This window comes from Pseudorca crassidens, chromosome 8, assembly GCF_039906515.1.
Source record: "Pseudorca crassidens isolate mPseCra1 chromosome 8, mPseCra1.hap1, whole genome shotgun sequence".
NCBI classification, from domain to species: domain Eukaryota; kingdom Metazoa; phylum Chordata; class Mammalia; order Artiodactyla; family Delphinidae; genus Pseudorca; species Pseudorca crassidens.
The window spans coordinates 84,364,734-84,389,706 of NC_090303.1; the positions used below are offsets into that span (position 1 = coordinate 84,364,734).

The following is a 24,973-nucleotide window of genomic DNA, read 5'->3' on the forward strand; positions in this document are numbered from 1 at the left end:
AGAGCACACTGAATACTTCATTGTCAATGTCTAATTGGGTCTGCAGGCATAGTTCAGCCTCATCAGAGCCAGTCTTAAAAAAGAAAGCTCTGTTTTGTCAGACAAACACTTTTTGTGTGGTTCTTAATTACTTTCCCATGGGTTCCTTGTTTTCTAGGTCTTATCTGTTCAGTTACTGTACTGAAACACAAATTACATCAGGTGTTTGAGCAGCAAGCAGAGAAGGGTAGCTAGGATCCCAGAAACCCATAGGTTAATCACCATGATCATGCATTAAGAACTTGAACCTATTGCTACAGTGGTATAACCTCTCTCTTTTTTCATTTTCAAGGACTTCTGCATGTTCTGAAGATAAAGTTAGCCTTAGATTCCAAGTTAATGCTACCCAGGGGGGATGTCTTTGGCAACGTCTCTCAGCTTCCTCTTTCTGGCCTGCGGATAGCACTTTCCATGGGTGGTGGTTGAGACAGCTCCTTGGTGCCACTTAGGTGCTTGCTTACCAAATGTGTAAATTTACAAGGTGCTGGATTACTAGAAAAGCCTCAGTTCACTCCACGGTTTGGAGTTTTAGAGGAATCCATTTTTTCCCCTAAAGGTATTTTATTCTGTCATTCCAGCTGCTTCATATACAGATAGCTCTGATGATGAGACATCTCCCAGGGACAAGCAGCAAAAGAACTCTAAGGGAAGCAGTGACTTCTGTGTCAAGAACATCAAACAGGCGGAGTTTGGACGAAGAGAAATTGAAATTGCTGAACAAGGTAAGGAAAATAAACACCTTTTCCTCTCAAGCTGCCATGTTAATTCATTTTTACATCCTGGGCTCTAGTAGTTTGTGAAATTTCAGTGTGATTTTGAAGAATACTTATAACAAAAGAAATATGGGCTCAGGAAACACTGTGGGGAGGGAGTAAACTCTAGAGGGTCTAGAAGGAACAAGGAAGAGGGGGAGAGAGACTAGATAAGGGGGACTGGGATATAGGGAATTAAACATTGGACCATTTACCTCTGGAAGTCTCTTATAACAGAAAAATGAAGTTTAATGTTTTGATCCCTTGAGAAACTTAATCTAACAGAGAACCTGTTTGGGGAAGGATCTTATCTTAAGAGAGTACATTTTTCTGTTATTCTTTACCTCTCATCCCTCCTCTCTAAAATTGCTACATGTGTATTGGGCCTTTTCAGAAATGCCGGCACTGATGGCTTTGAGGAAGAGAGCTCAAGGAGAGAAACCTTTGGCCGGAGCCAAAATTGTGGGTTGCACACACATCACTGCTCAGACTGCTGTGAGTCCTTTTCCTTTCTCTACATAACAATAGTTAATAACAGCCACCAGCTATTGAGGGCTGGCACACTAGTTCAGAGCTTAACAAGCGCTCATTAGCCTTCATAATGGCCATGTAAAAGCACATATTCCTGTTTCCATTTTATAAATGAGGAAGCTGAAGCTCAGGGAGTTTAAGTAATTTGTCCAAGGTTATACAGCTAGTAAACCACAGAATCGAGATTTAAACTTCAATATATCTGATTCCCAAGCTTATTCTTTCTCGTCTTCTCCACTGCTTCCCCTTATCTTCCCTTCCTGTGTCATTTCTACACAGCACCTCTGTGTTAGGCTGCTTTCAGCTGCAAATAAGAGAAAACCTGATTCAACCTGGACTGTATATAAGGGAATTCATGACATTACGTAGCTAGAAGTCCAGAGGTAAGGTGGACTTCAGTTGAAGGCTCTCAGGGCTCAGTTTCATCTATCTGTGATTTTCTTGGAGCTGCCTCCTCTCTGTGCTTACTTCATCCTCGGGCTGATAGCAAGATGGTTACAGCTGTTTAAGCCATCCCAGACTGACATGAAGAGGAAGAAGGACCATTTCTTCCTCTCTCCCAAGAGCAAGGAAACCTTTCCCAGAAGTCCTCCAGGGTACTCTGTCATGACACTGAGCAGAACTGGATCACATGCTTATGCCCCACCAGTCCTGGCAAAGGAACTGGGGTTTCCATGATTGGTTTAGATCCGTAATTTTCACCCTTGTCAGATTCACTGACCCCTTTTGATTAAAAAATATGTTTTGCAATGGCCCAGTATTTTATTAAAATGAAATTCAGATATAGCATAGCTAGGTACATATAATTTTAAAAAAATAAATGTAAAATCTTACTGAAATATGAAGGAAGAATAAAAGGAAAGCAATTTATAATAAAATAATGTGTATTTCAATATGTAAGTGCTTAGGTACAAGTAGAGTTGAATAGTCAGATATTTGTCCTTACTTATAGCATTATTTGAATGTGAGTGCTACAAATGTATGTACATAAAATGTGTTACTGGTTCCATAGCATCAGAGAAATGTTGCCAAATTATATAATTTTCTGAAATTATAAACAACTTTTTGTAAATTTCTGTATAACAACAATATCAAAAATATGAGTTTTCTCTTGGTTTATACACTTGTTGCATTCTTGGAAAAACTATTATTGTTTTGTATTAAAACTACAACAATACCTTTGTTGACATGTAAAGTGGAATAAAGTTCTAAACTCAGGTAATTATAAATAGATTTCTCACTCATGTGAACTTTTCATTGGAACACTTGAAAATTATACCAGATATGGCATGGTTTTTTTGTTCTAGGAGACTGTCCTACACTTTTGAAATGTCAAGATCCCTGGCCCTACCCACTAAATGCTAGTAACACTCCCCTACCAATTACCATGACAACCAAAATGCCCCCACAGTTTTCCAAAGTTCCTCTGCTGAGAACCACTGACTTAGAGTTGTCATCATCAAAGATGTGATACATATTAAGTTGCCAACTGTAATGAGACCACTACAGGAAATCAGTGTATTAAGAAATTGTCTGGACTCTTTTATGGGATTTATAAGATCCAGGTCATTTGTATGACTAGATCTCTTCCAAAAGATTGTCTTGTAAGCACAACACTATGTGGCCACATTCCTTATTCAGAATAGCAGAGATTCCTCAAGACACAGCTACTGTTAGCATCTTCCCTGTGAGACTTTTCTGGGTTATGTGTTCTCTGAGGAAAAGGATACCTTGGTACCCCAAAATTAGCATAATAAATTGAAAAGCTATCACTTTTTGGAGCTATAGACTAATGAATCAAGGCAGAAACACTCTTGGAACCTTTTTTGGACTTCCCCAGTCAGGGACATGAGACTTCAGTGTGGTGGCTTAAAATAGTTAGTGCTTCTGTACTGTCTCATGTTGCTAAATTACATCTAGTTTCTTTTTTACCCCCTGGCTCATAAACATTACCACTCTTCAAGGTTACTTTCTTTTTTTTCCTGAATGGAGTAATCAAAATTAGTTTACCAATTTTAATATTATTTTATTGTTCCCTCCCCACATTTTTCTGTTTCCTTTAAAAAAATAATTACAAAGGAATTTTGCTTTTTTTTTAATCTCTATTTTATTTTTCTGATTACAAAAGTAATTCATGTTCATTCTACAATATTCAAGCATTACCACAATCTATAATGTAGAAAGACAAAGTCTGCTATAATCCCATGCTCCAGAAATAGCTATCATAGTTAACAGTTTCCTGTCCATGTTTCTAATAGACTTGGATCTAAATATTTATATTTTTTAGGTGTGTTTCCATAGTTCCTTCCAACCAGATTCCTTAGCTACTCTCTCTAAGCAGTAATGATTTAAAGTCAAGTTAAACCAGCTTCTGAGCTCTGTCCTTCTCCCACTTCTACCTGCCTTCACTTCTGCTTGAGCCCTAATAGCCAGCAGTCTTGACTCATAGTTCTTTAAATAGTTCTTATATTCTTGATCCCAGTCACTTTTCTAGTTAATTTATATTGCTTTGTAGGTAAGTCTCAGTATCATTCTCTTCTTTGGCACATTGAGGAATCCTAGTTATAGAAATTCAGAAATTCTTTAAGGTGAAAATTAAAAAAATTGGATTGGATATTGAAAGGTACAGAAATTAAGATATAGGGCTTCCCTGGTGGCGCAGTGGTTGAGAGTCCGCCTGCCGATGCAGGGGACATGGGTTCGTGCCCCGGTCCGGGAAGATCCCACATGCCGCGGAGCGGCTGGGCCCGTGAGCCATGGCCACTGAGGCTGCGCGTCCAGAGCCTGTGCTCCGCAACGGGAGAGGCCACAACAGTGAGAGGCCCGCGTACCGCAAAAAAAAAAAAAAAAAAAGTAAAAAAAAGAAATTAAGATATAAGAGTAGTTCTGCTGTGGCCTTTGACGAATAATGTGAGAGAGTTAGCCTAGTGGAGTTGTTTGCATGTATTTTTTTTTTAATTAGAGCATATTTTTAATTAGAATTTTTATTTTGTATATGAATATTAGAAAATACAAATTTTTTAAAATGAAAAGTATCAGTACCCAAAGTTAAGCACTGTCAGGAAATTTTAAAACAAACTTTGTCACCAAAGATTTATCCATGTTAAAAGAGCTCTTAATCGAAGCAGTAGGGTGGTACATTACCTTCTTTTTTTTTTAATATTTATTCATTTATTTATTTGGCAGCATTGGGTCTTAGTTGCGGTACGCGGGATCTTCGTTGCAGTGTGCGGGATCTTTAGTTGCGGCATGTGGGATCTTTTTAGTTGCGGCATGTGGAATCTTTTTAGTGGTGGCATGTGGGATCTAGTTCCCTGACCGGAGATTGAACCTGGGCCCCCTCCATTGGGAATGCAGTCTTAACCATTGGACCACCAGGGAAGTCCCTATACTACCTTCTTATAAAGAAGCCTATCTCCATCTTACAAACTGAAGTGAAAGCAAGTCAGGATCAAATCAGTGGATTAAATTTATTTTAATAATTTTTTAAAATTTGAAATATACACAGATTTATAGAAAAGTTGCAAATACAATACAGATAACTTTTTTTTCTGAACCATTGAAGAGTAAGTTGCCAGCCTTATGATGCTCCCACAAATACCTTAGTGTATATTTTCTACAAACAAGAACATTCTCCTGTCCAGCCAGTACAACCATTCAAAATTAGGAAATTAACATTGATTCATTATTGCCATCTAATCCTCAGGTCCCATTTGAGCTTCACTAATTGTCCCAATAATACTTTTTTATAACCAAAGGATCCTGTCCATAGTTATGGGTCTCATTTAATTGTTATCTCTTTAGTCTCCTGCAGTGCTGGATAGTTCATCAGTCTTTCCTTGACTTTCATGACCTTGACACTTTGAAGATTATAGACAAATTATTCTGTAGTATGTCCTTAGTACGTAGAAAATGATGCTGTGCTTTTTTCATTTAATCCTATCAGATGGCACTTGTTTTCGATTTGTCCCATAACTGATGTTCATTTTGATCCCTTGATGGAGGTGGTGTCTGCCAGACTTTTCTAGGGTAAAAGTTATTTTTCCCCTTTTGTAATTAGTAAGTATTTTGTGAGGTAGTAATACGAAACTGTGTAAATATCCCATTCTTCATCAAACCTTCCAATTATTCATTCATTTATGTATTTTTATTTGTGTGGAGTCATTGTTTCCTATTTTATTTAATGGGTTATAATCCATTACTATCATTATTTATTATGATAAAAATTGTTCCAATTTTGGCCAAGAGGAACCCCTGAAGTCTTGCTTCTGTGCCTTGTCTCTTGACATAACCCTTTCATTCTTTGAGCACTTCCTTGCTTCTGGTACAAGATGATCTAAGCTCATTTTGTACCTTCCCTGTCCTATCCCTGGAATCAGCCATTTCTCCAAGGAGCCCTGGTTCCTTTTCCTTTTAGTGGATCTGTACACTAGTGTACTCTTTGCTATTGGGATATCATTGTTCCTGGATCCTCTTTCATTAATTTTCAAAAATAATTGCCCATTAACTCTTCATATATATCTTTTGCCCTGTTCTCTCCTTCTGTAAATTAGGCCATTGATAGTATCCCATAGATCTTAGATGCTCTCTTCTGCTTTTTTCCCCCACTCTTTTTTCTTTCTGTATTTCAGTTTGGTGATTTCTATTGATCTATCTTCAAGTTCACTGACTCTATCCCTAGATATGCCCAGTCTGGTGATAAGCCTAATGAAAGAATTCTTAAATCTGATCCTGAAAAAAAAATTCTGACACCCCTTAGCATAAATATATTAATCATAGTTAATTGAAAGTTCCTGTCTGATCAAACATCTATCTCATCTCAGAGTCTGGTTCTCTTGAATACTTTCCTGACAATGGGTTGGGGGTTTTTTTCACTTTTTTTGGCGTGCCTTGCAATTTTACATTGAATGGTAGTATATTATTTTCATTATTGTCATGAATTGGGCTGGATTTCAATTCTGTTGTTCCGTACCAAAGGCTACAAATTCCCCCAGGCTGCAGGGCTCTCGTACTCCTCAGTGTTTGCACTTCACCTTCGGGCTTTCAGCCGCTTCTGCACATGCTTGCCACAGGGGGGCTCTGTCTTCAAGTGCATGTCCCCGCTGCAGCACACGACTGCTACTCCTTGTTTCCTGGAGCTAGGCTCAAGGTGAGGGCAAGTGGGGTTCTTAGATTTTCTGGTCCAGTCTCGGTGTTAGGCAGGCCTCTGTGAGGGTAGGACTTTTTCAGTGTTCCTGCCACTCCTCTCTGTAGCAGCCAAATTTTGCCTTGTATTGGTGGTAGGTCTTGAGCAGAGATATTTTCCTGTCCCTCCTGGAGAGGTAGCAGATTTTTACTTTGTATCAATGTAGGGTCCTGGGCCCAAGAGGATTTTCTGCTACTCCCCCAGGAGCAGAGAGTTTTTGCTTCCACCCTTCCCCAGAAGCAATAGCTCTTTGCCTGGTCCCTGGTGGCAGACATAATTCCTGCTCCTCTTGCTACAGTTTAAGGCTTTTGCTTCCTATGAGAGAAGACTGTGGAGATGTGCCGAGGTTTCATGCTTATCTTTGAGCACAGCCAATCAGCTCCCTGCCCGCAATCTTTCTTGTGAACCCTGGTTGGAAGCCCCTAGAAAAGAGCTTGCGTGTGAATATGAACTCTCCTTGTGCCTGGGGCTACAAGAAGTTCCAAACTGACGTACTTTCCCACACTCAGCCTTTACTAATTCATTAAAATTTTAGCTAATTTTTTCTTACCGTGATGTATGGCAGCCACCTCTTCCTTCTGTGCTCTGACAAGGGTGAAACAGTGTTCCCTCTCTCCTTAAAGGGATTTGTTGCTCTTTGGAGTTCCTTGGTTGCATTATGACCTCAGCTCTTTGATGTACTCAAGAAAAGTTATGGTTTTGTAGATTATCCAGCTTTTTCTTGTTGAGGTGGAAGCTTCTCTTGCAGCTTTCTACATCCTAAGGAGAAGCAGAGCTATAAATTTGTGGTTTTTAAAAAGATGTTTGGCACTGAAAGCCTTGGTTTAATTAAATCTTACAGGGAGGCCCAATATGTTAAATGAGTAAAAGCATACAGCTCAGCTGGAGCCTTCCCCATGCCTACCCCCAATCCTTGCCCGCTTCTCAAAGTATTGAAGTTTCTGTAAAGCACAGTTTGAAAATCATGGGCGTTAGTTATTCCTAATGTACTTTCTCATTGTCAAATATATAAACTTAATCTCCTTGACCAATTGTTTGGCCCATGCTTGCTCATCTCCTGCTTTCTCTTTAATATAGGTGCTTATGGAAACTCTGGGCGCTCTGGGGGCACAGTGCCGATGGGCTGCCTGCAATATCTATTCCACTCTCAATGAAGTGGCTGCTGCTCTAGCAGAAAATGGTAAGATCTTTTGTGTGTTCTCTTTGTCTTTGACTAAAGTTTCCAAAAAGTTCCATTGTTTCAATAAATATCTGTAAGGAAAGTTGACATTTAAAGTTGTCTTGAAAGAAATATTCTTTTTTTTTTTTAGTTGAAGTATAGTAGATGTACAATGTTGTGCTTGTTTCAGGTATACAATAAAGTGATTCACTGTATATGTGTATCTATATCTATATATCTATCTATATATATCTATCTATCTTTTTTTCAATTCTTTTCCACTATAGATTATCATAAGATATTGAATGTAGTTCCCTATGCTATACAGTAAATCCTTGTTGTTTACCTATTTTATATATGGTAGTGTGTATCTGTTAATCTCCCCCTTCCCCTTTGGTAACCATAAGTTTGTTTTCTGTGTCTGTGAGTCTTTCTGTTTCGTAAATAAGTTCATTTATACTATTTTTTTAGATTCCGCATATAAGTGATATCATGTAATATTTGGCTTTCTCTGACTTAATTCACTTAGTATGATAATCTCTAGGTCCATCCATGTTGCTGCAAATGGCATTATTTCATTCTTTTTTGTGGCTGAGTAATATTCCATTGTATGTATACACCACATCTTCTTTATCCATTCACCTGTTGATGGACACTTAGGTTGCTTACATGTCTTGGTGGGTCCCTATTCTTGATGAGTTTGCCCTCCTTCTGGGCTTCTCTTGTTAAATATGATCGAGGTAACTGTGTTGCTTTACAGTTACAAATATCTTCTTATGTCTAATATTCCATTATTAGTTAATGCTTTGCCTTGTCAGAGCACCAGTGAACCTTATTCACTGTCTAAGGTCATATGGATTAGAAAAGAAAATGCTTCAGGCATAATTTTGTGGTCCGACTGGTTTTCAGCAGTTAATGTTTGGTGCTCTGCTTCAGCGGTAAACAGGACTTGACCTGGCAGATTAATATTTGATAACAGCCACTGACACTTGAAGGACAAAAGAAATAGAGAAGTTTGGACTTTGCCAGTTTCTTGCCTTCACTCTCTGATAGCCCAACACAGATCAGGATACCAAACACTTGCTTCAGAGCTATTGAGAAATTCTGGGAAAGCTCTATAGTGCATGCATACCTCTCTTTTTGCAAGCACTTTGAGCATTTTATTTGTTCTTTCATTTACAGTCATTCATTTGTAAAATTTTTATTAATGTATAAAATAGGTATAGAAAGTACACATGTATAAACATATGGTCCAATTAATTGTACATATACATTCATTTCTCTTTTTTTTTTCAGCAAATGCTTATTGACCTACTTTAAGGACAAATGAGAGTGTCTTTGCCCTCAGAATCTTATATTGTGGTTAAGAAGAAAAGACACATATATAAATAATGATAATACAAGGGCATATATGATAATGCCACAACAGATCATAAATCCACATTTAGTATACCAACAAGGGGCTTATAAAAGTTCAGATTCCATGTGAGATCACTTTCAGCTGAGTTATAAGGCTTCCTTAAGGAGCATGATACTTAACTGGGTAATGAAGTGTAACAACATTTGAACAGAGGGAGAAGAGTGTAAGAGTTTTCCTGATGCAGAGGATGGGATGACTAAAGTATAGAAACAAGAAAGATCAAAATGTAGTTGGGAAATGATGAGAATTCCAGTTGGACTGGATGAAGAAGTACATATTTCTGGTTTCTTCTTTTTTGCCTTTAGTCATACTTTTAGCATCTGTCATACTCTTGGCCCTTTTGTTTGTCCTCTTTGGTCTAACAAGAGTGAAATGACCACCAAAGACAAAGACGAGTATAAAAGGGCTGAAGACAATACTAATCAGTGAAGAAAGTCAACCCAAGAAGTATAGCAGAACGAGAGAGCTTGGAATTGGGGAAAACCAGCATCTCCTTGCCAAAATTTAGGGTCAGCCCTTTTTTCAGGCTTTAATGGTTTCTCTTTGTTCTTTTTTCTCAGGATTTCCTGTGTTTGCCTGGAAAGGAGAGTCAGAAGATGACTTCTGGTGGTGCATTGATAGATGTGTGAATGTGGAGGGCTGGCAGCCAAACATGGTGGGTTAGATCTCTGCCAACACAATTCTGTTGGGGCCTGGAGGTACAGAGAGGGAGAGTGTGGTCTGGGAGAGGGTTTCCCAGCAGGAAGGAAGGCAAATGCTTCCTTTTCCGTCTGATGTACCTGGGCTTCCGGCAGAACTAGATGCTTATGCTTAGGGCATCCCAAGAATATTCAACCTCTTTATAGCCTCAAAGTGCTTTTCATTGTCAGTGCTGATCTCAGAAGCACTCATATTCATCAGCAACATTAAAATACTGCTCAGGGTTCACACATGACTGGTTAAAAAGTAAGATTAATGAGTTACCATCCCCTACCACTGCTTACCACCCCCCCACCCCCCACCCACCCCGCCCGACAACATCAATGATTAAAGCACACACACGCACACACAGCTCCTATGGTACTTAGCTTTCTTTCTAGAATCACGTGCTAAATTTATAGTAAACCTGAAGGGATTCCAAGTTCAAATTTCTTCTCTTTATTCATTTCTCACCTGAAGAAAGATGAATAGGCAAAGTTTGGGGTTTTTAATTTCTGCTTAGTTTTTATTTTTGTGTCATTTTTTAAAAGATCAAGTGCTTGAAGGCTAAGAGCATATTAGATTCACAAGGGGAAGCAAAAAGCTTCACAAAGTACGATGCACTCCTGCTTTGCAAACCTTTCTGCATATGGGTGAGAGGAGAAATTAGGGAATCAACTGAAACAAGAATCCTTGAAGCTCTAGTCCAACTATTGCTTACTGCTAAAGACTGCAGAGCAGGCTTCATCTGGGACACAGCAGAGAGAAGCAGCCTGTCTTTCTGGATTCTGATCCAGGCCACATTGCACCAAGTGTTGGTTTGAGGAAGCTGGGTTAAAACCTTCATATCCTGAAAGGGAGGGAGGAGTCGGCTATAAGATGAGTCAGCTCATTCCAGCGGAGTTTAACGGTGACAGAAGGGAGTGTGACTGACAGGTGCTAAAGAAGATATGCCAGGGGGGCTCTACTGGAAATAAAACATTAATTTTATAGTCATGAACATAGGGAGGACAGGGGATTGTACATGGCGAGCTTTTATAGACTGTAGAGCCAGCACACACTGCTGGAAAGGTTGACGAAGAGAGTAAGACAAGGGTAAGAAAAACTGTGACCCCAGAAAACAGGATCCATATCTTTTGGGATCCTGTCAAGATCCTGTCAAGTGCTTTTACTTGCTTGCCAACTTCAGGAAGATTCCCAGGTGACAATAATTTTCTGCAGTAGGACAACAGGGTGAGAATTATGGGCTACATTCATTAAATAAATATTAGGGATAGCAACTACCTGCCTGTATTTGATACCTGTGTTAAAAGGGAAAGGTGGACGAGAATACTGAGACTAAGACACAATCTTTTTTGTCTCTGATCTTTTGTGTGGCTAAGGATCAGAGGCTGCAAGCAAAAACTCCATGAGGGATTTCATACATGTAAAAAGGGAGAGAGAGGGCTTCCCTGGTGGCGCAGTGGTTGAGAGTCCACCTGCCGATGCGGGGGACACGGGTTTGTGCCCCGGTCCGGGAAGATCCCACATGTGGCGGAGCGGCTGGGCCCGTGAGCCATGGCCGCTGAGCCTGCACATCCGGAGCCTGTGCTCTGCAACAGGAGAGGCCACAACAGTGAGAGGCCCGCATACAGCAAAAAAAAAAAAAAGGGAGAGAGAAACTCAGAGGAGCCTTTCCGTTTCTTAGGGAATCTGTTCTGAAGGTTTCTACTGGGAGAAAATGGAGCACTATCTTATGGTATGGAGCAAGTGTAAGAGTTTTAGTAAGAGTCCTGCCTTGGATCCCTGCTCTCAAATAAGGTTTAGTGGAATCAGAGAAAATAGATCAACAACAAGAGCAGAAGTGGGAATTCCCTGGCGGTCCAGCAGTTAGGACTCGGTGCTCTCACTGCCAAGGGCCCGGTTTCAATCCCTGGTCAGGGAACTAAGATCCCACAAGCCGAACGGTATGGCCAAAACAAAAACAAAAACAAGAGCAGAAGCAAAAAAGATCAGGTGGTAGACATGAGGTTGGAGATTTTGTGTACCCAGGGGTCCAGGATGGCATCTTTGGCACTTGTAGTAGAGTTGATAATTGATGGGACTGCAAAATGGGTGCTTGCCAGTGGAGGGCAGCTTAGTCCTGTGGGTCTTTCCAGGAGGGTGGGTGTAACAACTTGGAAAGTCCTGCCAAGCATTTCTAACAGTTAGGTGACGGGCTGAAATGCCACAGCCTACTGCCTAATAGTATTCTAAGCTGGTCTTTCTTTAGCTTATTTATAATTCAGAAACTTTCCTCTGCTGATGAAAGCTCCAGTGGGCACAGCATTGTGTTTATCTTTAATCCCAACCTGAAACAGTGATGAGCTGTTCAGAGGCATGCTTGCACACCTACATGCTGCACAGTTCCCTAGTTATTTTTACTTTGGTTGATAGAGAGTGTGAGGTTGTGCTAGGCAAAACCCTACAGTGCTGCCTGATCATTTTGGATAGGAGAGTGCCTGTACTTTGGGAGAAGTAAAGGATTAACGAATACACATTTGTAAGCCATTGTTCTGGGAGGGAGACTAATTATCTGGCTTTATTTAAACTAAGCTTTTACTGATGATATTTAAAGTCCTGAATTCAACCAATATAAATATGCTAATATCAAGTTTAGGCTTTCTGACTACCAACAGTACAGCCAAGAGCTAATGGTCTAGGTAATCACTTAAGCTATTAGTCCATAAGAAAATCCTCATTGCGCTGCTGTATATTTTGATCCTAGCGGGTATGTCATTTGGGAAGGTCACTTGGCTGTGAGAATTACAGTTGGCCTTTCATTTCACTGTTTTTTTGTTTGTTTGTTTTTGACTGCATTGGATCTTCGTTGCTGTGCGCGGTCTTTCTCTAGTTGCGGCGAGTGGAGGCTACTCTTCATTGCGGTGCGCGGGCTTCTCATTGTGGTGGCTTCTCTTGTTGAGGAGCACGGGCTCTAGGCATGCAGGCTTCAGTAGCTGTGGCATGTGGGCTCAGTAGTTGTGGCTCACGGGCTCTGGAGCGCAGGCTCAGTAGTTGTGGCGCACGGGCTTAGCTCTTCTCCGGCATGTGGGATCTTCCCGGACCAGGCCTCGGACCCATGTCCCCTGCATTGGCAGGCGGATTCTTAACCAGTGCGCCACCAGGGAAGTCCCTCACTTGTTTTTTTCTTCAGTGTAATGACTGTTGGTCATTATACTGACTCTTAAGTTATTTTGCATAACCATTTGGGAAATTTGAAATATGACATTATTGATGCTTATTATTGCAGATCTTGGATGATGGAGGGGATCTTACTCACTGGATTTATAAGAAGTATCCCAACATGTTTAAGAAAATCAAGGGCATAGTGGAAGAGAGTGTTACTGGAGTCCACAGGTAAGATTTGACATGGGTATGCCTAGTTTTATGCAGCCTGGACATATATTCTTTTTTTTACAAATTTTTATTTATTTATTTATTTATTTACTTTTGGCTGCGTTGGATCTCTGTTGCTGTACGCAGGCTTTCTTTAGTTGCGGCGAGCAGGTGCTTCTCTTTCATTGCAGTGCACGGGCTTCTCATTGTGGTGGCTTCTCTTGTTGTGGAACATGGGCTCTAGGCGCTTGGGCTTCAGTAGTTGTGGCACGCGGGCTCAGTAGTTGTGGCGCACAGGCTTAGCTGCTCTGCAGCATGTGGGATCTTCTCAGACCAGGGCTCGAACCTGTGTCCCCTGCATTGGCAGGCAGATTCTTAACCCCTGCACCACCAGGGAAGCCCCTGGATATATATTCTTATAATCACATACTTATAGAATACATTATGTTAAAAATTGAAACCTGATCTGAAATGTTGAGATCTGAGTCTGCACACTTGTTTTTTGTCTTTTTTATTTGTGATACGCGGGCCTCTCACTGTTGTGGCCTCTCCCGTTGAGGAGCACAGGCTCTGGACGCGCAGGCTCAGCAGCTATGGCTCACGGGCCCAGCCGCTCTGCGGCATGTGGGATCTTCCTGGACTAGGGCATGAACCCGTGTCCCCTGCACCGGCAGGCGGACTCTCAACCACTGCGCCACCAGGGAAGCCCTGCACACTTGTTTTTTAAATTAACAACACAAATAGGAAACTTAAAATAGTGAGGGGGGAGTAGCTAAGGGAATAAGTGTGGTCCTCATGTTTTCTAGTCATTGTAATGCAATGACTGCTTGTCCTCTTTGGACGAATTCATTTATTCAACATCTATTTATTGAACTTCTACAGTGGACCAGGAGCTACTCTAAGAACCATGCTAGGGATCTAGCAGTGGGGAAAACAGACAAAAGCCTGGGCCCTCATAGAGCTTATGTTCTTACACAGCGAACAAGGATTTAGGGTTCTGTTTCTCAAATGAGCATTAATTCCCTGAGTTAAATTGTAACCATTTCTGTTTCCTGTTATTTACCCAGAAAGAACTGAAAGTATGAAAGTTTTAGGGAAGTAAATTTTGAATAAGCCACCATCACTGCTTCAATATACTGTGATCTTTTTGAATGTATAAAACTATGGATTGTCCCATATTTTCAAACTTTTAGAAAGGGATGAATTTTGAATAAAACACCTGGTTCTAATTTTTAGTTGACTCAGTTTAAATAAAACCCCTATATACAGATATACATATTTATAGGTATATGTACTGAAGTTATAAAATTGAGACTATTGGAAAGTTAAACTATTTGAAAGTTAAAATTGTTGCATTAGAGTAGTGGGATTAAAATAGTACTTAAAATTTCTCTTTTTATAATTAAAAAGGGAAATAAAACTAATAAGCAATTAAAAATTTTACATTTTAATGCTTAAAATTTAGTGGTGGGTCAAAGATTTTCCCCACGTGCCTTTTGATTAATAGCTTTATTTCTAAGCTGTATACAGATTCTGGAAAGGTATTCTTTATTTCTCTGTATACACCTTATAGGATGAAATTAGTTGTGTCTCAGGCTCTCATGCCTACTCAATTAACTTATTTGTGAAATTTGATATGAAACTGATGGTCGATTGCAATATCTCATTGTTTTATGTTCTTCTTGATTTCCTTCATCCTCAGGCTGTACCAGCTATCCAAAGCTGGGAAGCTATGTGTTCCAGCCATGAATGTCAATGACTCAGTCACCAAACAGAAATTTGACAACCTCTACTGTTGCCGTGAATCAATTCTTGATGGGTAATGTTTTGTTATCTTTGGGATGAACTTGAGTTGTTGAATTGAGGTTCTAAATTTTTTGGTTTTGTTTATTTCTAGAAATGATTTGTGTAGGACCTCTGGATCTATTGCTACATCATACTCAATATTTTGTAACCCAAAGCTACCATTGCTGTCACTTACATCACACTCAATATTTTATGACCCAGAGCTACCATTGCTGTCACTATTTCAAGCAAATCTATTTTACTTAAAAAGTCAGACCAGCCCCTATCTACTGGTGGCAGTTTTTACAGTCACCCTATCAGGCCTGGGAGTCAGTAACTAAAGTCATTATAAATAGGTAAATATCTTTGATGGTTTAGGAAAAGGTTCCTGGTATTTCTCTTCCAGGTTATGTTGTCAGTTCTTAAGCACCAACTATCATACAATTCTCTGGCCATCTGGAAAGTTGTGGTGAGCACAGGGTTATTTCCCAGTGGCATTTGTAGTTTTTCAAATCTGTAAGGACTGCAAGTCTGACAAAATCTACTTAGATATAATACACCAAAAATTGTGTTCTTCCAGTGCCCAGTTTCTGTTTCTACACTTGTGTCCTGAAATTCCTTCATTCTTGCTGGGAAGACTCAGTAATTCCCTATGTGAAACCATTAAGTTGGTTTAGAATATTGCCAAGCCAAATGGCTTCCGTCATGTATTAGTTAATGGAAAAGTGAAGAAAGGGCCTGTGGGCCACATTACTAGTCTGAACCCCAGGCAATTTGCAACACCACAGGCACTGGAGCAAGAAGGACTTTGGTTTAACAATTGGCTCTATCATTTATTAACTCTAAGACCTCAGACTAGTTATTTAACCTCTCTGTGCCTATTTCCTCATCTGTAAAATGGTGACAGTAAGACCTATCTCATAGAGTTATTGTGAGGATTAAATGAGATAAGGTATGAATCCTGGGGATCAATGTTAGTTCCCTTGCCCTTCTTTCTAGAACCCTATATAGTAAGTTTAGGATTGAGTTAGATCTTATAAGAAGACTTTTACTTTGAAATCTTTTTTTGTGTGTGTGGGCTGGAGGGGGGTGTTCAATGCAAATTCAAACTATTTTTAATTATTACTCCTATAGATTCAGTAGTATTATCAGATAGATTGGACATTTGAGTGAATCCTTACTCTATCAGTCTGTTTACAGACTGTCCCTAGTTCTGTCCACATATAACTGTTACTGTGATGCACAGCTTTGCACCTGATAATAATGATTTGGATATATACTCATAAAAATATTTACTCATCCACAACTGTTTCTCATAGATTTTTCAACTCCCAAATCTATGAGCCTAAAATCTGCCTATATTTAGTAAAAGATGCATGAAGGTACCTCTACTCGCTCATAAACATGGACAGAGTCCCTCCTAAGCAGTGTTTACCCTGTGGATAAGAAAGATACTTTAACATCAGAAATGTATGAAAGTGAAAGTAAGATGGAAGCAGTGGAGCTGGAGTTAAAGTTACTAAAGAAATAGGAAAACATCACCCATCTACTGGAAACCTGAGTAGTAGTAAGAGCTTGTTGGCATCTTCAGATGGTGAAAAACTTTCCAACTGGGTCATGGGCAGTTGCTCCTCTCAGAGGAATTGAGATGTGACTGGGTGCATTCAGGGTGGTATGGCCGTAGACTCAGAGGAGTTGAGAGTAGGAGAAGTTAAAGAAGCGGCAAAGTATGCTCCAGGGAAGGCTGCAAAATAGAGAGTCCATATGAGGAAAGGATTAGGGATTGAGCTTCTGTAGCTCTGAGCTGGTTGCACACTGCACCATAAGCTATGAGGGAATGGCCCCACTCAGTCCTAGAGGACACTTCTGTAATTGATCTGCAATGCCAAAAAGCAAGGCAGGTGCAGCCTTATGGAGACTGAGGAAGGAAGACTTGGTAGGAAGAAAAAGGATATCCCAGATAGGATTTTTAGATCATAAAACAGACCGTATTTCAGGACCTCTTCTAGAGAGTTCTGGGGCTAGAAGAATTAGAGAGAAGTCAGAGACTTGGCATGACTCTTATACACCGCCAGACAGCTTACCCTCACATCCCCAAAAGTCCTTTCTTGATGGAGGTCTTTTCTATCCTTTATCCTTGAACCTTGAGGCAGATCTGGGTCCCTCAGATCACAAGGAAATCACTGCCTAACTGGAATCCACCCTGGTCTGTCAGCCTATCATTTGCAGAGTAGTGGTGTTGATGAAGTTTCCCTTCCACCACACAGTCATTTGTAGTCACAAAGAGAGAGTCATCTTCCTTTGGGAAGAGAGTCAGAAAGGCTTGTGGGTAGTCAAAGCAAAGGAGGCTCAGAAATATGATTATTGATTTCCTTGCTGTGCTGAGCCAGTCAAGGACCATTCTAAGCCATGGCTTTTGAGTATGGTGGTAGCCCAGCCAGACTTACCCTCTTCACTCAACAGAAACTGCCTCTGCACTTAATTGATATTTATTGAGTTTCATTGGAGTTCATGAGTTACACCAGTTCCTAGTGAGTGGAGTCGTCAAATCATTAAAAAGATAGGATTTCTACTTTGCCTTTGGGGCATTTATAGACTTTTCAACAGGAGAGGTTAACAGATGAGTAGAAAGACCTACAAATATTTGTCGGAACCATCTGTCTCAGAATGGCAGGTTTTAGTTGAAGTTTCTTCTGCCTAGCCAGGGCTTCCTAGAGAAGGGAGACCAACTGACCCTACAGAGAAACCAGAAACTGCTCCTACAACTTCTTCCAAGAGACCCTGAAAACAGTAAGGACCTTTATTCTAGCTTCATAGAGAATCAGAGACAGAGGTAGAACATGTCTGAGCAGGACTCAGCCCAGAAAACTCACTACCTCATGTAGTCAGTGTTGGTGTGTTTCAAGGCTCTTCTCCACCTTGTTGCCCATTACCCTCCCTGGTGAATTAATGTGGGACCTATTGGTGATTTTTTGTGTGTGTGGTACACGGGCCTCTCACTGTTGTGGCCTCTCCCGTTGCGGAGCACAGGCTCCAGACGCACAGGCTCAGCGGCCATGGCTCATGGGCCCAGCTGCTCCACGGCATGTGGGATCTTCCCAGACCAGGGCATGAACCCGAGTCCCCTGCATCGGCAGGCGGACTCTCAACCACTAGCGCCACCAGGGAAGCCCACCTATTGGCGATTTTGATACTACTAAGTGTAGGACTCATTTATCAGCATTATATTTTATGTGTCTAATTCAATAAGCTACAACGTTCACATTAAACCAGAGCTTTGTCACCTCCTAAATAAAAATTACATTTATATTTAAAAGTTACTTTGTGGTCTATAGCTTCTTCCCTTCTGTACCACTCCCAAAACAAGGGGAACAAAAAGAAAAAAGGCCTCACATAGAGATGGAATTGATTGGATAGCATGGATAAGAAAATACATATTTTGGCCTTCCCTGGTGGCGCAGGGGACACGGGTTTGTGTCCCGGTCCGGGAAGATCCCACATGCCACGGAGCAGCTGGGCCCGTGAGCCATGGCCGCTGAGCCCGCGCGTCTGGAGCCTGTGCTCCGCAACGGGAGAGGCCACAACAGTGAGAGGCCCGCGTACCGCAAAAAAAAAAAAAAGGAAAAGAAAATACATATTTTATTGAACTTTTCTTTCTAGTCATTAAGTACTTTCTCTAGGATAGAAACCAGGCTTGCTTTCAACATTTTAAAAAAAAAAAAAAAACGCCAAACCAAAAAAAAAACAAAACCCAAACATGAAAACAAAGGGGTTCAATCTAATCTCAAGCAAGAAACAAGAGATTTTTCTGATTTAATTTTTTTTTCCCCCATAGACTTAAAAGAACAACAGACATGATGTTTGGTGGGAAGCAGGTGGTAGTCTGTGGCTATGGAGAGGTAAGGTTTAACCTTTCAATTATTAGGTGTTTAAAATGTATTTTGCTGAAATATACTAGAATTTTTCACTTGTATGGACATAAAAGTACATTCATTTACCACTTTAAGTGGGACAAAAGTAACTTCAGAGGCCCTCTGGTTAAAGTACAATCTTTCTTTTTCCCATTGCATTTTTGCTATTTTTTCTTTAAGTTGATTTTCTGACTGTTCCACTGCACTGTTTGTGATGTTCTTTTAGCTTGTGTTTTGATTATAAATCGTGAGTGTGGGTGTTCTTATGCACATGCATGTGCTAAGCAGGGTTTAGGAGTTTGTTTATGAACTGCATTCATTTTATTTTTTTTCTGATTTTTCCGTAAGCGTAAATCTATTCAGTGAAATTCCTTTTGGTGGCGGAAACGGGGGTACACTTTACCAGAAGCTTTGAGAAACTGTTTTCTTTGTGACTTTCCTTATTATGTGTACTTTCTGCTCTCATCAGGTGGGGAAGGGGTGCTGTGCTGCCTTAAAAGCTATGGGCTCCATTGTGTATGTAACTGAGATTGACCCCATCTGTGCTCTTCAAGCCTGGTAAGCATGCAAAAGGAGATTTGCTTTTTCCTCTCACCACTGTCTAATGTATTATCTTCTAACTGCCTCCAAAGAATGGCCTAGTTAATGCCACATTTCATCTTAGAGGGGCCTAGATCCTGAGAAGCTGCCCAGATCCTGAGAGGCTGCTATTAACTGTAAGCACCTGTCTTTCAAAGATCTAGGAGCTCTGCTCTGAGAGAGCAGAGGCTGGCAGAAGCTACAGTTTAGAACTCCTGTGGAAATAGTAACAGGGGACGCCTTGAACCAGAGAGCAAGTAGCCCCTTATCAGCTTCACATGCCATCCTTCTCCCTTTGAAAACAATGATCAAAAAAGAAATAGGCTGGCATCAGATCCTTTCTGAAGTGATGCAATGAAAAGAGCGCTTCTGCCACATTCCTCCCCAAAATGCATAACCTAATGTAATCAGGAGGAAATATCAGACAAATCTAAATGAAGGATAAACTCTACTAACTCTTACTGAAGGGTATATAGGAGTTGTTTGTACTATTCCTAAGTATGAAATGATTCCAAAATTAGAAGTTTAAAAAAAAAATAGTTCCTTTCCCATCTAAAAATGTGGGTAATCTTATCTACTTCAATTGTGAAAGTTCAGAAAATAATGATATAATTATTATACATTATATAATAAATATATAATTATGTAAAGTATAGAGGTGCTGTCACATAATAAATGCCTCACTAAGTGGTAGCTATTATTAAAATTGTCTCTTGCCATCCTCAGCAGGATAAAATACCACTGTCCCTGAAAACTACTGCAAAGTCCCCATGCCTGTAGCCTTGAATAACCCATCCAATCTTTACCATTAACCCTCCAGAGGAAGGCACCCAGCATAGATGAGGCATGGCATAAAGATGTTTCCATAACCATTTTCCTCTGTCCTACCACTCCCCACACACCGTAGCCATCAACACACAGTTTTCCCCAACAGAGTTGTTGGCTTTGCCTGAGTCAGGGCTCCAGCACACGAAGGGAACTATCACCATTCTAGCACTTTTTCAGGGTTCATTAGAGAAACCTGAATGTGTTTTAATATTGACTGAGGTACTGATTGAAACTATCTTACAGACGTGAACTGATCACTTATTCTGTGTTAGGTACTGTGCTCTGTGCTGAGGATGAAAGATGAGTAGATGAATGAGACAAGGTCCCTGCTTTTAGAAGCACACAGACAAATAACCTCTGTGCAGTGTAGTAAGTGCTGTGATAGAGATAAACAGCACATGCTTCTGTAGGAGCACAAAGGAGGAATATCTAACTAAAGAGCAGGGCGGTGAGGGTAGAAAGAGGTGTCAATGGAGCTGAGTCTTAAAACTTATTTAAGTGACTTCTTAGTTTGGAAGTATGTTCCAGGTACAGGCAACATATGCAAGGTCACCTAGGAAGGAGAGAGCACGGCATGTTTATATTAAAGAAGCTGGAAGTGTTTTAATGGAGCTGCCCGATAGGATAAATTTGGGGGAGTGGTAATACCTGAGTAGGAATCATATGTCAGTATAATCATATATCAACATAAGTATTTGGGTCTTATCCTGATACCAGACAATGTCACCAAAGTATTTTAAGCAAGGAAGTGACATGAGCCAGATGGCATTTCAGGAAATCACTCTGCAAAATGAATTAGAGAGACATAAACCTAGAGGCGATGAGATGGGGCCAGGGGCTACTACAGCAAGAAATAATAAGACCTGAACATCAGGCCTGCACGTATAGAAAAGAGGGGATAGATTAAGAATTAAGATTTTAAGGAATTAAGGAAAAAGACTCAACCAGATGTGGTGACAATTTTAATTAGGGAGAGGCAGTAGGCTAGGACATTCTAGTTTATTTGACTCGTAGAGCTGGGTGAACAGTAATGCTGTTGATTAAGATAGAAAATATAGAAGAAGAGAAACAGAATTGGTGATGTGGGTAAGATAATGAGTCTATTTTCAAGCACAATAAGTTTGAGGTCCTTGTGGGACATGAGGAGGAGCTATCCAGTAGATAATTTGATCTATGGCTCTGAAGCTTTGGATGTTAATGTGCAAATCAGCCACCTGTGAGGCATCATTTGTAGCCAAGGGAAAGGAATGGATAAGTGCCGAAAGAATAGAGAAAAGAATACCCTACAGAGTACCAACATTTAAAGATTGAGTGAGATCGAGAAGGAGCAATCAAAAAGTGAGAAAACAGTATCATGGACTCCAAGAGTATAGAGCCTTAAGAATGCAAATAATGTTTAATGTAGCAGAGGATATCAAGTAATATTAGAGTCTAAGGAAAAAATTGTTTTTGGCATTCAGGAGATCACTGATTATCTTGGGGAGAGCAATTTCAATGGGGTAGTAGGTTCAGGTAAAATGGCACTTTCTAGAAACTTGATTGGGGTTTCATGGTTAACCCTGCCTCCCTATTATCAGGAAGAATTAGGTCCCAGTGATAGAAAGAACCTTTTATTTCTGTCCTGTATGAACTAAGGAAAGAGTTTGAATTTTTCACTAAGAATAGTCCAGCTGTACCAAAAAGTGATGTAGGTACCAAAGCAACTTGGGTAATAGCTTTTGAGGTTGTGTAGCAGAAGGCTCCCCAGCTGCTTTTTTAGGTTAATTGATCATGCTTTATTTCTACAGTATGGATGGATTTCGACTGGTGAAATTAAATGAGGTCATCCGACAAGTGGATATTGTTATTACCTGTACAGGTATGATTATGACATATAAAATGGGGTGGCACTTGGGAACACTTTCATGGAACAAGTGAAAAATGACTAGAAATGTTCTGAACAAAACCAAACTCTAAAAGCCAGAGATAGTAGTCCACAAAACCAATCTTTCACATTCTTCCTACCTCTTTAGAACTCTGACCAAAAGTATACCATTAGGTCATCCCTAGAGGAAAGTTTCTCTCTAGTCTTTTTAACTGTTCCATATCTCCATTCATCCTCAGCTACCTAGGAGATGGCTACCAGTGAGTTTTATTTGGGAAGCTAGATCTTAAATTTGTACAGTTTTGAAAATTTTACTTCCAAAAGTGATATGTATTTCTCTCTAGTCTCTGTAATTAAAGCAAGCCTAGAGCAAAATTCTTCCTAGTTAGAGAAAGTGGAAAAGGTAGTTGTGTTAATTCCCAAAGATGTAGATTTTGAGTTTTAGAGAGGAATATGCAGATATGTCTACCTTCCTTGGACTGAGATATTTTATCTTTATGTTAGAACCATAAGCCATTGGAATATTGGGTTTATTTTATAATTCTATTTTAAAGGAGGAAAATCAGAATATTTAAGAATAAAACTATTATTTGTAGTCTCAGGGAGAGCTGGGGGCAAAGAAGAACCATAAGAAATTGTTCTTAGGGCTTCCCTGGTGGCACAGTGGTTAAGAATCTGCCTGCCAATGCAAGGGACGTGGGTTCGATCCCTGGTCCGGGAAGATCCCACATGCCATGGAGCAACTAACCTCGTGTGCCACAACTACTGAGCCTGCGCTCTAGGGCCCACGAGCCACAACTGTTGAGCCCGTGTGCCACAGCTACTGAAGCCTGTGTGCCCTAGAGCCTGTGCTCTGCAACAAAAGAAGCCACTGCAATGAGAAGCCCGCACGCCACAACGAGGAGTAGCCCCTGCTTGCCGCAACTAGAGAAAGCCTGCCCACAGCAACGAAGACCCAACACAGCCAAAAATAAATAAATAAATTTATTTTTAAAAAAAGAAAAAAGAAACTGTTCTTTTTCACATCAATCCTTTGATCTCTTTTTTTGTAAGTAGCTTTACTGAGATATAATTCACTTACCATATACATTTTACCCATTTTAAGTGTATAATTCAATGTTTTCTAGCAAATTCACAAGGTTATACAACCAAGACAATCTAATTTTTTTATTGAGATGTAATTTACATACTGTAAAAGTCACTCTTTTAAAGTATACAGTTCATACAGTTCTGCAGCCTGTGGAAGGAAAACCACATTCACAGAAAGACAGACAAAATGAAAAGGCAGAGGACTTTCTACCAGATGAAGGAACAAGATAAAACCCCAGAAAAACAACTAAATGAAATGGAGATAGGCAACGTTCCGGAAAAAGAATTCAGAATAATGATAGTGAAGATGATGAAGAAGATCCAGATGATCCAGTGAAGATGACCTCAGAAAAAGAAAGGAGGCAAAGATCGAGAAGATGCAAGAAATGTTTAACAAAGACCTAGAAGAATTAAAGAACAAACACCTAGCAGAATTAAAGAACAAACAAACAGAGATGAACAATACAATAACTGAAATGAAAAATACACTAGAAGGAATCAATAGCAGAATAACTGAGGCAGAAGAACAGATAAGTGACCTGGAAGACAGAATGGTGGAATTCACTGCCATGGAAGAGAATAAAGAAAAAAGAATGAAAAGAAATGAAGACAGCCTAAGAGACCTCTGGGACAACATTAAACACAACAACATTCGCATTATAGGGGTTCCAGAAGGAGAAGAGAGAAAGGACCCAAGAAAATATTTGAAGAGATTATAGTCGAAAACTTCCCTAACATGGGAAAGGAAATAGCCACCCAAGTCCAGGAAGCACAGAGAGTCCCAGGCAGGATAAACCCAAGGAGAAACATGCCGAGACACATAGTACTCAAATTGACAAAAATTAAAGACAAAGAAAAATTATTGAAAGGGAAAAACGAAAAATAACATACAAGGGAACTCCCATAAGGTTAACAGCGATCTCTCAGCAGAAACTCTACAAGCCAGAAGGGAGTGGCATGATATATTTAAAGTGATGAAAGGGAAGAATCTACAACCAAGATTACTCTACCCAGCAAGGATCTCATTCAGATTCAACAGAGAAATCAAAAGCTTTACAGACAGGCAAAAGCTAAGAGAATTCAGCACCACCAAACCAGCTCTACAACGAATGCTGAAGGAACTTCTCTAAGTGGGAAACACAAGAGAAGAAAAGGGCCTACAAAAACAAATCCATAACAATTTAGAAAACAGTAATAGGAACATGCAAATCAATAATTACCTTAAACGTGAATGGATTAAATGCTTCAACCAAAAGACACAGGCTTGCTGAATGGATACAAAAACAAGACCCATATATATGCTGTCTACAAGAGACCCACTTCAGACCTAGGGACACATACAGACTGAAAGTGAGGGATTGGAAAAAGATATTCCTTGCAAATGGAAATCAAAAGAAAGCTGGGGGCTTCCCTGATGGCGCAGTGGTTGAGAGTCTGCCTGCCATTGCAGGGGACACAGGTTCGTGCCCCAGTGCGGGAGGATCCCACAGGCCTCAGAGCAGCTGGGCCCGTGAGCCATGGCCGCTGAGCCTGTGCGTCCAGAGCCTGTGCTCCACAATGGGAGAGGACACAACAGTCAGAGGCCCGTGTACCAAAAAAAAAAAAAAGAAAGAAAGCTGGAGTAGCAATGCTCTTATCAGATAAAATAGACTTTTAAAATAAAGACTGTTACAAGAGACAGGGAAGGACACAACATAATGATCAAGGGATCAATCCAAGAAGAAGATATAACAATTATAAATATATATGCACCCAACATAGAAGCACCTCAATATGTAAGGCAACTGCTAACAGCTTTA

The 24,973-nt window shown here is 40.2% G+C and overlaps 1 protein-coding gene across 7 annotated transcripts in view; it reads left to right on the plus strand.

Moving 5' to 3' along the window:
- Positions 1-24,973, plus strand: part of AHCYL2 (adenosylhomocysteinase like 2) — a 178,392-nt gene that overhangs the window by 133,830 nt on the left and 19,589 nt on the right. For 6 of the 7 annotated variants that reach the window (XM_067746971.1, XM_067746972.1, XM_067746970.1 and 3 more), the window contains 9 exons: positions 618-761; positions 1,186-1,286; positions 7,585-7,687; positions 9,647-9,741; positions 13,033-13,139; positions 14,821-14,937; positions 18,739-18,802; positions 19,284-19,372; positions 22,009-22,079. In XM_067746971.1, coding sequence (XP_067603072.1) covers positions 618-761; positions 1,186-1,286; positions 7,585-7,687; positions 9,647-9,741; positions 13,033-13,139; positions 14,821-14,937; positions 18,739-18,802; positions 19,284-19,372; positions 22,009-22,079 — 891 coding nt within the window. Of the gene's footprint in view, positions 1-396; positions 521-617; positions 762-1,185; positions 1,287-7,584; positions 7,688-9,646; positions 9,742-13,032; positions 13,140-14,820; positions 14,938-18,738; positions 18,803-19,283; positions 19,373-22,008; positions 22,080-24,973 lie in introns of those variants that run through there. The other variant, XM_067746976.1, reaches the window with a different exon arrangement.